Source organism: Rhopilema esculentum, chromosome 20 (assembly GCF_057945365.1).
Source record: "Rhopilema esculentum isolate cy_ngs chromosome 20, ASM5794536v1, whole genome shotgun sequence".
Taxonomy (NCBI): Eukaryota; Metazoa; Cnidaria; class Scyphozoa; order Rhizostomeae; family Rhizostomatidae; genus Rhopilema; species Rhopilema esculentum.
Window position 1 is genome coordinate 14,277,525 of NC_142834.1, and position 13,104 is coordinate 14,290,628.

Consider the following 13,104-nt stretch of genomic DNA (forward strand, 5'->3'; position numbering starts at 1 on the left):
GCATTTCAGTTAGGCTTTAAAACATTTCCGGAAATTGTTTACAAGTTTGCGACCAAGATACCTGTTCTTCACATTACAGACTTCTTCTGATGCCTATCTGATAATGCTGATCACATTAAACAACCTCTAGCCAAGCTTGTATTTTTCTTTTCAGCATGTCCCCAGTGCTCTATGTTGCTTCAGAGAAAGATCGATGTGCAAATTGCTAATGTGCTAAATACAAATGTCAATTTGAGAACAGTGCAACTGCTGTCCACTTTGACTCCGGCACTTCTGGCTGCAGAGCAAAGACTTAATGCGACCCAGGTACTCAATCTTTTATTTATCTTCCAGAGCGTAATACTTTGCAGGATTTGGCGGCACTGAAATGTATTTAGGATAGAGGGTAGGCTGTAGTACAAACCATCAACCAAAAAATTATTTCTAGCATAAAAATTGACCCCAAAAAAGTAATTTTTCTTGCCATGTGCAAGAAATTTTGATTTTTCCCCATTTTTTAAACTTTTCTCATATCCGAGACCCAAATAATTAATTCAAAAGTTTATAAACCTAAAAAGGGAGTTGCACAAATGATTGAAACCAAAGGAATAACTTTTTGAAATCCACTTCAAATTGATATCCAAAAAAGTAACCTGAGCATCCCTGATCTAAAAATATATGGGTACACCGCTAAAGGGACTCGCCCCCCCCCCACTTTTTTGCAGAACAGTAAGACTTTCCATAAAATCTTTTGTTATAGGTGTTAACCTTTCCCCTGCTCCCCCCCCACTTTCCAACCTGAGGCTACTAGTCTTAACTGGAGTACCCCTATACCAAGTTCCATACTACCGAGTTTGTAATATTTTTTTCTGTACTCGTAACAAGGAGCCTATTTTTATGTCACCTTGGCGCTGATTCTCGTGATAATCCCTTGAAACTCCTTTATAACTAGGCCCTTTGAAAGGCTAATGAAATTGCAAAGACCCTTTATAAGAACAAGTGATCCCTCCGTTTTACTTTTTCCATTCCATCCCTCTCCAACTGCATCTACACCCAACCTCACCCAGGTCTGTGTCGCATCCCAATCGTAGTTCTTCTAAGAATCTTCTGTTGCAGAAATTCCCTTGGCACTGGTCCCCGGACTAGAGTTTTGAAAAAAGCTAGGGATTTTCCACGAATATTCTACAGTTTTTTAATAATTTTCAAGCAGCAAAATACGACGTGTCTCGATTGCTATATAAATCGTGTTAAATACAAGTTGGGCATTGCAGACTCAAGACGTGATAAACAAAAGCTTTGCAGGAATTAACTCTTGCTTTATTTGTACAGGTTTCCAAAGCACAATTTGACAACCGAATGACTGTACTCCAAGCTGGAATTAACAGAATCAAATCTGATTCTCTCTCAAGATCTGTAAACAACCTTGTAACTAGAGTGAGTATATTTTTTCTTCATCGATGGTTGCTTCGTTTTGTAATGTTTCGATTATAATCGTCCGTAATTTGTTGATTGGAATTAACTCAGCGTAATCTACTATGGTTCTTGTATGACTCTTTTTTTAGGCTAATCAGTTAGCAACATCGGGCGCCAACCTTACAAGTGAATCGTCTGCAGAGCTAAGAAGATACCAGCAAATCAGAAACAGCAGCGAGCAAGCAGCGACCTATGTTTTTTGTAAGTACATTGCTGCATAACAATTTTTGCTTACTCTTAATGTAATGATAATGTAATTGTTTTTATTTCTTTCGTTTTATATTCAATTTTTAGACGTCTTTGTTGGTAATTGTCACTACCAAGCTTCCGAAAGTAGTTTTTAGGACACTGAGAAGCTTATGCTTCAAAATCTTTGCATCTTCTCCATATGGCATCACAGCATCGTTGCAAGGATGACGTAAAAATGGAATATTTGAAACATTGTCCTTTTGAATGAATTATTAAGACGAAAAAAAAGTTATTTTGCAATCCTTCTCTTCTGTATTCGCCCGCCAGTCCAGTCTCCTCAAAGTTCTTTGGTTTACGTCTTGAATATAAAATAAAATTTTCAGATTTTATCGAATTCTATTAAACATAACTGTACTAAATTGAAAAGATGCGAATGAACAGTAGTTTTGTATTGGTATTTTATAAAGCCCGCCACCTTTAATCTTTTTTTGCGTGACCGCCCAAACGATTTCGGCATTCCCAGGGACTTGTTTAACCAATATCTGTACATTGCATCGCTGGTGGGTACTCGTTGACCAATCTATCCATACCTTCAGTGGAGCCTCCATAATATTGGATTCATTTTGTACCCATGAGGTTGTAGCTTTAGATGTGTTGTGAACTAGTGTCAACAACGCTTTGGTCACGTGTTCAATGCTACCATGTCATTGATCACATGTTTATCTGTTGACCTAGGTCATAGTACAACTCCCCAGGGGGCTCGTCACCAGTCCACATTTATACCTACGTAGATGTAATGACAGAGTTGGAATGGATAGGTGTGTGATCGGTCAGAATGATAAACTCAAAGAAATGTAATACTCTCGCTCTTTGTGGTCTTTCTCACCTTGCTTAAGCCCAAGACACAATAAGATGTATCCGTAGAATGGAGCTTCCTTTTAAAGCTTTTTGGCCTTCTGGACAAGGACATCTGTCCGTTTTTTTCTGAGGTGTACTCCTTTTAGAGATGTCGTTTATACACAGGTGTCTGTTAATGGAAGTTCAACCATGTATCAATATATTTTGAAAATTTGCAAATGTGATGAATTTAGCAGACATCGCCCTTATCATCTCTTAAAGATTCAGTCTCTTAAATTCAATTCCTCAATTTGTAATTCAATTCATCAGCTCAATGTGTTTTACAGTATGGTTTTCGTTTAACATTGTAGCTGTTAATTCATCAGTTCGAACGATTGTTTCTGGACTACAGCAGATACAAGCAAATGCAGAAGTCTTACTTTCCAATGTCCAGGGCCTCAGTTTCAACTTCACGCATCAGAACGAGTTGCTTTTAGCGCAGAGAAACGCTTCGCAGGCGCAAGCTCTCCTTACACGGATGCAGACATCGCACAGCAACGCAAGTTTGCAAGAACTGCTGGTCCTGGCTGTGAATTCCAATGTATCCGTTCTGGTCTCAAGACAAGCTAATCAAAGTCGCAATCTAACAGACCTGCAGAACCAGGTTGCTGCGCAGGAGATACGGCTTCAGCATTTGAGTCAGATTATATCATCAGTTCAAGTATGCTTGAGTTTGCATTTTTTTAATACCTTAAACTAACACTGAACTTAATAAGATGTATAGAAATCACGAAAAGGAGCTCTGACCATGACCAATTTAATTGGAGAGCCATAATGTTACAAAACTTGTAAATGGCTTTGAAAAAAGCAAACATTTGGTAAACTAAAGCTTTTCGTCTGACACTCTTCAGAGTTTAAAACGTCAATTGCGACATGTTTCGGATTATTGGTAAAGCCCGATCGTCGTTCCACCTAGCAGTTTTGGAATCTATCTACATAAGCACGAAAAAACCGCTACTGTGTAGACAAAAGGAGTTCGTTTTCACCTTAGGACTCCACTGGTAACATTCTAATAGGCAAGCGACACTGATTGGTCAACCTTAAAAGTCATGTGCTCGCGTTTCTGATTGGCCTATTTCGATCCACAACTGGGTATATATATTTCTTAGCGTAGAGTTTTCGATATATGTTCTGACGTTTTAAACCATGAAGAGTGTCAGACGAAAAACTAAAGCCATAATGTCGATATTCTAAAGTTGAAGATGCCGATCTTTGTTCAACTCTCAATATTTCAATGCCTTATTTGCTAAATTTATTTCCAGAATACAATTCGATCAACTAACGCAACTAAAGGAAACATCAGTATAGACTTTGAAGCAATACAGAATTACACGTCAAGAATCAGTGGGGTTTTATCTCAAGCTCGGGATGTTCTTCAGGTATTTCGGCTTTTGAATATTAGTATGACGTCACAATTTTATCCATTCGGAGTTCAGATAAAGTTTCAACCTTCCTCCGGATGAAATTAAGCCCTATTTACCTTCCTCAGAATTTTCCCTTTTTTTCAATACAACTTTCTTGGAAATGGAATTTAAAGGCACTATATCCGGTCCGTTAACCGTTCAGCGTTAAATAGGTTTTGCAGCGCGTCAAGAATTAGCCGATTGGATACACAACAATATGTCTATTGTTCAGTGCAACCAATGGGAAATTTAAACAGTCAGCAAAATGTGTCAGGACAGAGTGACTTTAAAGGCTCTTGCGCAACCGACATGCTTAGCGGCAGCTGCCTTGAAAATTTGAATGTGTTCTGTATTCTCATGCTGTAAGATTTTAGGCCGGTTTTTGATAATACAGTGGCAAAGCATGCCAGTTGTGCCAGAGCCTCTAAGCAAAATCACCTATGGTTTAGTTTTTATGCTTTGTAAGGAAAGACTTCATGCACAAGAGAATTCCTCTCACTTTATATTCTCTTGTTACGTTATGCACTGGCCTTCCTCTAAACTACTGCATCGTTGTATAACCTTCCTCCGGCTCACAGCCGTGGAGCCGTCATGTTTTCTGGACTCCTTTTTCGTTTTATAGTGAATACTGCTTGAATTAATAGCAATTAGAACCACCTTAAAGCAATTTAACTAAATTCGTTTTTAAAAATTTCGTCCTTTGGAAATGAAGTACTCATCGTGCTTAAAATACATAGAGTCCATGCCATAAGTAGTTGAAACACCACATTATTCTCATTCTAAAGTTGATAACTCTACGATTTAGCTTCCTCTGCAAGTTACAACACTGTTGCTATATTCTTCCCTCCTGATCCCCTCCCCTCCCATGAAATGTTGATTCCTTCTTAATAAGTGTTGATGCTTCCAATACTAGTTAGATTGCCTCCGATAACCAGGAAATATTGACATGAAGAAACATTTTAACGGGAGAAGGGGAATCAACTTTAAAACTACGGAGGCTTGTGTATGTTTCGCAAAAATTATTGCAATGGTCGAAAATGGTTGAAGCCGTTTTTTATGCTGGTTGAATGTGACCAAAATGCAACCTTACATCTTAAATGTTAGGCTGAATAACGAGCAAGTAACCTTATTTTGAGACAAACTAAACTTCTTTTTAGAGCGCCACTGAAACATTGAACAACGCAAGTGGTCTTTCTGTGTCTCTAAGCACTTTGACTGGCCTTGTCAATGAATTGCAACGAAACTTAAGCGCCACTAGGGTGACCGTCAACCAAGCAACTGAACACTCAACAATGCTCACGAGAGAGGCGAACAATCTTACGAGGTTTGTTCTGTTTGACACATGTTTTCTCCTAAGCCCAGAGTCCGCTGGGTATGTTTTATATAAGAAGGGGATGCACAATGTATTGAGGCTAAACGTATTTGATAGGAATTTAAGTCACGTAGAATGAATATTTAAATATTCAATATTTTAGGAGATGTTATTTTGGAAGAATCGCCTATTCTCTATGTATTTCCAAAGTTTAAGAGGGGCCGATATTTTAGGAAAATCACAATTTGTGTTATATCATTAAACTCTCGGATTCTATTATTTTTGTAGCAAATGTGGTTGTTTTTTCCGATACAGAATAACCTGAAATGTTTTCATGAAGGATGCAAGATGCTTCCACCAGAACATTTGCACCTTTTTGAATATACTATGACCTGGACTCTTATTATATTCAAAAAGGGGCAACAGGACATCACGAAAATTGCACAACTCATTTTTGATACTTTGTTTGTCTTCCATAATTCAGACAAATGTTAACCTCTTTTTTGAAGAGTCCGGTTGCTCTTGATCCTTGTTTTAAAGCCTGCCAGTAGGTACTTTCCTCCACAGAGGGTATTGTATAGGGAAATAGGGGTTGAGGAAAGCTTGAGATGTGGAGAATAGGAGAGGGAGGAGGGAATTCTTTACCTCCTTCTCCCTCACAACTTCTCCGCGTTTCCTTTTCTTCCGCAGTTCCCTTTTTCTGCAGTTGGAAGAGAGTGGCTAATAGGGGTGTTCCCTCGTGGCATTTCAAGAGTCAATCCCCTTCAAAATGACAAAGCTTATACTTTGTCAGAGAAAAAGACATAAGTTCTCAGGGTCTTCGTTATGGTGACTGACTAGACTTAACTAGATGTGTAATTGATAAATGATCTCAATTTTTAAGTGCATTCCTTGGAGCAAGAAGTCACGGAGCAAATGCAGTCAACGCCGTTAGAAGATACGAGGAAATAACAAGGTTGATAAACGACTCGATGAAATTGTCGGCTCAGGCAAACAGATCCGTTCAAGAAGTTCTCAACTATGTGAGTAGGCATTCAAGAAAATTTTGATTATTACATCCTTGAGGAGGAAACTTGTTCAATATAGCGTGCGTTTCTATAAAGAAATTTTTTTGTAAGAATCAACAAAAACGTTTTTTTAAAAACAAAAGAAGATTTTCCAAGGGTAATGGAGAGTTTTGTAGTGGTTTGCAGGCATCTTAGGCCGGTTCGACGTGAAATGAAATCCTAGACTTACTCCATGAGCCTCTGTTTCGCTACTGCCTCACTTTACGGACGCTTCTAATGAAATCCTGTTTTTTGCAAAGACAAAAATATATTTTATCAAACAAAACTTTACCAGATATCAGCCTTTGCCACCGTGTTCCCACCATTCTCACTGTGCAAACATTAAACACCAAAATCCAAGTCATTTGTAGCCTTGAATATTATACTTGACATCTGGTATTCAATAAAAGTCTGAATAATTACCATACTATATGATCTTAATTACTAACACTTGATATCAACCTACGATGATTACTTATTACCAACATTTGATATCAAATTCAATTTTAAACTGATTTGAAGCAGTTTTGTTCATAGACGTAGGAACCAGGGGGCACAGGGGAGAACAGGGGGCACGTGCCCACCACTTTCAGAAATAGTGGTAAAGTACCTACTTTCAGCTTACAGAGGTGTCCCTTTTTTAATACTTGTGCCCCCCTCTATTTTGAAATGCTCCTTTCGTCTATGATTTTAAAGCAGTTCTATTTAAAGTGCCTTGTGACGTCATGGGAGGAACTCGTTATTGTAACAATGATAGCGCTACCTTCAAAAATCTTATCCTCACTGCCACTACTTTCTCTGGAAATATCGATCATCTTAGACCTGTTAGATTTCCCTCATTGACTACGAAACAAAAACTCGAAGGAGGAGGCGATCGGGTCCCTCCCGTGACGTCACTGTCTATTCATTCTGAAAACCAAGATGGCGAATTTTGGCGTAGAAGATCGCCAATAACTCCTTCATTTCTCACGAAACGTAAAAACTAACCTCAGAAATGAAAATAACAGGCCTTTTTATATAAGAATAGATATATAAACCCAAAAGTACGAAAATCATGTCACAGGCACTTTAACATCTACTTCGATCTTTACTGTAGTTGAGGCAGCCTGGCAGTCAAAACTTGACGAAGAGATCAACAGCATCACTCCAGCGCAGTCAGGCATTGCATACAGTCTCACTCACCCAACAGAAGGCTATTTCAGGTAATGAGTAAAAATAGTTTATTTTGTTTTATTAAAAATTTTAATTCGAAAATCTTAACAAATTTTATACTGTGTGTTGTCTTTTGAAAGTATATGGCATTTCCATTAACTTCAAGTTGTGTTGTATCTTAGTGTTGTGTATCATATTTTCATTTCATTTATTTTTCTAATTTCTAAGAGTTTGTGAGCCCCTTTTTAAGATTAAGAATGACTCTGTGATACCTTGGGATACATCCATTTTTGATGAAAAATTTTCAGTTTTTTCTCTTTAATTTTTGTAGATCTTTTCTCTGCCTTTTCATTAATTTGGGCATAAAAGTAGCGTCATCAAGCTTTATTTTTTCCCACGATTTAGCACTTAATGGCATTGATTTAAAACTCTTTCTAACAGACGTTCGTGGAAACTTGAGCCAAGCAAACGTTACATATCAAGCAGTAAGACTCACCGGCAGCTCGGTTTCTTACCGGTTCAATTTGTTCTTGTCGCTGTTCAACCGATTGTCAGTTACCGCTGAATACGGGAATCGACCGCATAGCTTAGAAAGATCAATAACTCAAGCCAATCAGCTGACAAACAATATCACACAGTCTAGCTTAACTACGATCGCAGAATCAGCAGGTCTTCAAGCAAATCTGTCGTCTATGACGTCAGTTGTAAGAGAGTTGAATGGCACTGTGGCAAACGTAACTCAAAAAATGGCACTTGCATCAAGTGTTGGTAAGAATTTTCTTTCGATCTCTACAAATTTTTTACATTACGTAAGATCAAGTCACGAAATACTCTTAGATAGTTTTGCATCTTTTTCACATTTCATCAACCACTTGTTCAATCGTTGACATATGATTTGTTTGAAAACGGCTCTTTTCATATCAGCTCGTGTCCAGCTATTTAAAGGAAATCGACAGATGCTAAAATGGCTTAAGACGTATGTCAATCAACTGTTGGCCAATGAAAAAGCTTCTAGGTATCACCATGCTCAGTGATTGGCCTATTTTTGATTGATTGACGGCTTAGTATCAAACTAGCCACTTTAGTATCTTCCGATTGCCTCTAACCATGCTCTAACCTACAACCTTTAACCGTCAACACTGTACCGGCTCAGGGCAAAAATCACATTGAAATGTTATTTCTCTTTATGATTCTCAACAGAATCGAATTTTAGAAGAAACTCGGCGATTGATAAGTAGCAATAAATATTCAAAAAAATTTCAAAATGCCGACTATCATTCTAGTAAGACCTTCCTCGTTTCTCTCTTTGTAGTTGCTAACATAACAAGGAAGCTGAACAGTCCAGTGAATGCCCCAATTAATGACGTCAACAACATCACGCGTCTGATGCAGCAATTCAATTCAACGAGACCAAATCTTGAGAGTCGACTTTCAAGCATACAGTCGAAGTTAGATGCTTTAAAGCAGAGACTTGCTCGGGTAAGATATCTTCGCCATGTTTTAATGTGCATCGTAGACTCATTGGCAGTGAAAACCTAATGGTCCATCAAGCCAGACTGTGGGAAGATGTTTTGAATTGAGGGAAAGGGGTTGCAGTGGGTCCGGAGGCAATTACTCGCAAAAATGCTGGTCGGTTTAGTTTGTCAAAATAGCATAACGCCATTTGTCAATTTTTTCAATTAAAGTCAATATTTATGCAATCGAGAAGTGGGGGAATGATTTCATATTCCCCTGATGTTCCCAACTTTTGCATAGTATTGGCGTTATATTTTCTAAACATATTTTTTGAAAATTAGGATATATCTTTATAACATCCTGTATCCACTTCTTCATCTTCAATTTTTCTTGGTTAATTCGGTTGAATTCTATAACATGCTATGTCATGTCATGTCATGTCATGTCATGTCATGTCATGTCATATCATATCATGTCATGTCATGTCATGTCATGTCATGTCATGTCATGTCATGTCGTGTCATGTCATGTCATGTCATGTCATGTCATGTCATGTCATGTCATGTCATGTCATGTCATGTCATGTCATGTCATGTCTGTACAAATGTCTTGTTATTCTGCCATTCAAAAATTGATTCCCTAATCTAAATATTTCAGGCTCAAGCTGCCATCAAGCTTAATGGGAGCAATTCTGTGGTTTACAAGCCACCGTCAAATGCCTTATCTCGCAGCGTATACAGTGAGGTGCAAATGGATTTCAGAACGACACAGAGAAATGCCCTTCTTCTGCATCTTGGTAACACATCAGCCTTGTCAACGGTAACGTCTTACAAGAAATAAAACTTGGTTTTTATATTTTTTACTCGCGTTTATTTTGAGCCAAATTGCACTAAAGTGCTATTGTGCTATTGGTAGGGTAGGGTAGGGTAGGGTAGGGTAGGGTAGGGTAGGGTAGGGTAGGGTAGGGTAGGGTAGGGTAGGGTAGGGTAGGGTAGGGTAGGGTAGGGTAGGGTAGGGTAGGGTAGGGTCGGATCGGATCGGGTCGGGTAGGGTAGGGTAAGGTAAGGTAAGGTAAGATAGAGAAGAGAAAGGAAGGAAAGGAAGGAAAGGAAGGAAAGGAAAGGGTAGGGTATTGCAGAGTTGTTCGGTTGGGTTAGGGTGAGTTAGTTAGTGTCCGTCACCGAACGAAAACCAGTGGCGTATCCAGGGCTGCAGCAGTGGGGGGTTCTGGGGCGTAGTCCCCATAAATTTTTTGTGACCATGCCCTCCAAACACCCGCAAATGCTGGGAAACGCCCTTTTTGCAAAATTTTCCCCCATTTTTTGATTCATGTTAGCTACGGTAAATAGCAAAGCATTTTACAATTGTTATTGACACAAGCATACAGTATACTACCCCCCCCCCCCCCCCCAATGAGTTTTACATCGTTTTTAGACAAATCTCGAGGACCATATTTTAGAAAAGTGGGGGGGGGGGGGGGTTCCGGACCCGGGTCCGGGTACGCCACTGACGAAAACTTAAAATGTTCAAATGATAGTGTTCAATTCTTTTTGGAAGGTGGTGAGCTCAAGCCCCATCGAAAAGTGTTTTCATACGTTGTGGGCATGCTCCATTTTGCTTTGTTGTAGAAGAACCCATTTGAAAAAACACCTACAATTTTTTATCAAGTATTATTTCAGTTTATTTTTAATTAAACAAATTAAATATAAATTTCTTTTGCCAAATAAATCTGGTGATTTGATTAGCCTATATCTTTTAAATCTCGTTTTCGTAGATGGATAGGATGTCATTGAAGATTGTTGATACCAAGGTCGTGTTCGAGTACTCTATTAACGGATTATTGCGACGGTTGACAAACTGGGAGGTTGGTGTTTCAGATGGCCTTTGGAGAAGAGTCCTAGCAACTCGGTTTGTTTCTATTCAGTCGCTCATTTTTAATGTCTTTTACATAAGACCCAACCAACTTCATGAATGAATAAAAATTGTACAGGTCCTTCAGTCAAAGAGTCTTAACCCGTTAATCCAACTTAATTTTAAAAAAAATTAAAGCGATGAGCCAAAGTTAGAAAGCAGGACAGTTTCTTACTCTAATTCAACGCTTCAATTTTCATGTTAAGATGAACGCCATTATTTTCGTTTTGTCAACTCTGCTTTCGCTTAATCCACACTCACTTTGGCAGCCAGATTAACAACAACTTCTGACGTCAATGGCGCATGTTTTGTTTTGTTTATGAAAATTTCCAAGCCCTTTTACAGCATATTCAAATTTTTCCTTCGGAAATAATTAGATGTTAAAATGAGCCCTCTCTCTATTAACCCCCCCCCCCCTCCTCAATAATGTGTAACAAAATATACCTCTCTAGGGCTATACAGAAGTTGCATAGCTTGGCGTTACGATATTACGTCGTCAGCGTTATTATTCTATGTCAAAAAAGCTAGATAAATTTTGTTCATGTTCTGTAATATAGGCCTTATTGGCGCTGCAGCATTAGGCCCATTTTGGGCTTGATCCGGCCCGGGCCACGACGCATCTTAGTAGCGCTCATGAGATGTTCGCGAGTCTAAATTGTTCATTTTGTTTGTATCTAGACAAGGAGACTTCAGCCGTTTAACAGTGAGTGTACTAAGCGGCAATTACTCGCGAACGTACAGCTCGTACACTGGAAGTGACTCCACAACCATGACATATTCTACAGATTCTATGATATATCTAGGAGCGCTGCCACCAGCAGACATGGTAAGGCTTTTGCAATGTTGAGAACATTTTTATTGGTAATATCAAAAAACTATGTAGTGATAATAGTGAAGCGTTCAAATAGGCCTATGAGATGTATTTGAGTATCTCGTGCTTTAAATTCCATTTTGTAAGAAATTTTTATTCAAAGATACAGGGGGAATTACAAACATTGTAGTGTTTATTTCGGAAATATCGTGTGCATTTTGTAAGATATTGCTATAAATGCATATTGCAATTTTATATAGATCGAAAATGAAGCATTTTAACAGTATCCTCAGGTGGTGGCCTGCAAGAAATCTTTCTGGAAATTTTGCTCCTAGACTCACATTTTCGGCCCCCTCCCTCCAATAATTTCCTTTAGCTGCCGCCCTGGTCAAGTAAAGTTTAGCAAAATCTAGAAGTAGATGAACATATTAGAAAAGAAATACCGATGGTTTTCCCTTGCGTGAGACAAGAATCTAGATTTGTCGTTTGCTTACTACCAAAAAGTGGATTTTGCTTTACTTTTAATATTTTGATAAATTTCTTTAAGCAAAGCTTAACTTTTTGTTAAACGTGAATTGATACTTTGTTGTTGTCAAGTCTTGTTGTTATCAAATCTTGCAGTTTGATAGATTTTAAGCGCGAATTCTCTTCAATTTGAAACAGGTAAATGTCACTGCAGCTGGCTTCAATGGCTGCATTAACAATGTGCAAGTAAACAGGGCCCAGGTCTCACTTTGGAATGCAACATCTAGAACATTCAGGCCTGGATTTTGCAATGCGACAAGTGGAACGTAAGTAGAACTGCATTGCAATTCACATCATTGAAGGGTACATGGTAGCAATTGAGTTGAATTGATTGTATTGAAACTTGTGTGGATTGGTCCAGTTATTTTGAAATTAGATGTCTTATTTACTTTTTTATAGCTAGCAAGATTATTTTGCCAGCGTTAATGAGAGAATGATTTATCCGAAAAGATAGAAAGAGCATAACTTGTCCTTAAATTTATCTTGGGAAAAATAAGCAAGTGTATGGAATTGGTAATAATCAGAGTGAAACCGCTGTTACAGACACCTCCAGGGGGAGGGGGGTTGTTCCTTGAATGGTTGGAGGTACGGGGACGTTCCATTACTTAAGGGTACCTTTTTTCTGAAAAGTGCAGAATTATTGTTATCAGTTTTTGAAATATGTGCGGCATTGTGGGTACCGTTTAAAGAAACATACAGATTTATAAACACAATTTTGGGAAAACATAGCAAAATTATTTGGGGGGAGGGGGGAATTTACCATTAACAGAAAAGAATGCTAAGTAAGAAATGAAAAATGTATAATATTGAGAGTTTGGGACAATGGACATACAAAATTAGTTTGATGATTTTGTTGTATTTAAAAGATGCTATTTTCCCTTAAAGAATTATGGATATAGTTTCATCATGTTTGTGGAATTATGGGTCACATTTTTCAGACAGGTAAGATAT

At 38.3% G+C, this 13,104-nt stretch overlaps 1 protein-coding gene across 1 annotated transcript in view; it reads left to right on the forward strand.

Annotated features, from left to right (window-relative positions):
* The window catches only part of LOC135686996 (laminin subunit alpha-1), a 60,447-nt gene that overhangs the window by 32,180 nt on the left and 15,163 nt on the right, over nt 1-13,104 (forward strand). The window contains exons 33-46 of the mRNA XM_089114311.1: nt 155-306; nt 1,309-1,413; nt 1,542-1,653; nt 2,850-3,199; nt 3,801-3,917; nt 5,099-5,265; nt 6,137-6,275; nt 7,396-7,501; nt 7,893-8,219; nt 8,764-8,930; nt 9,564-9,725; nt 10,681-10,814; nt 11,496-11,643; nt 12,292-12,419. Coding sequence (XP_088970437.1) covers nt 155-306; nt 1,309-1,413; nt 1,542-1,653; nt 2,850-3,199; nt 3,801-3,917; nt 5,099-5,265; nt 6,137-6,275; nt 7,396-7,501; nt 7,893-8,219; nt 8,764-8,930; nt 9,564-9,725; nt 10,681-10,814; nt 11,496-11,643; nt 12,292-12,419 — 2,314 coding nt within the window. The remainder of the gene's footprint in view (nt 1-154; nt 307-1,308; nt 1,414-1,541; nt 1,654-2,849; nt 3,200-3,800; nt 3,918-5,098; nt 5,266-6,136; nt 6,276-7,395; nt 7,502-7,892; nt 8,220-8,763; nt 8,931-9,563; nt 9,726-10,680; nt 10,815-11,495; nt 11,644-12,291; nt 12,420-13,104) is intronic.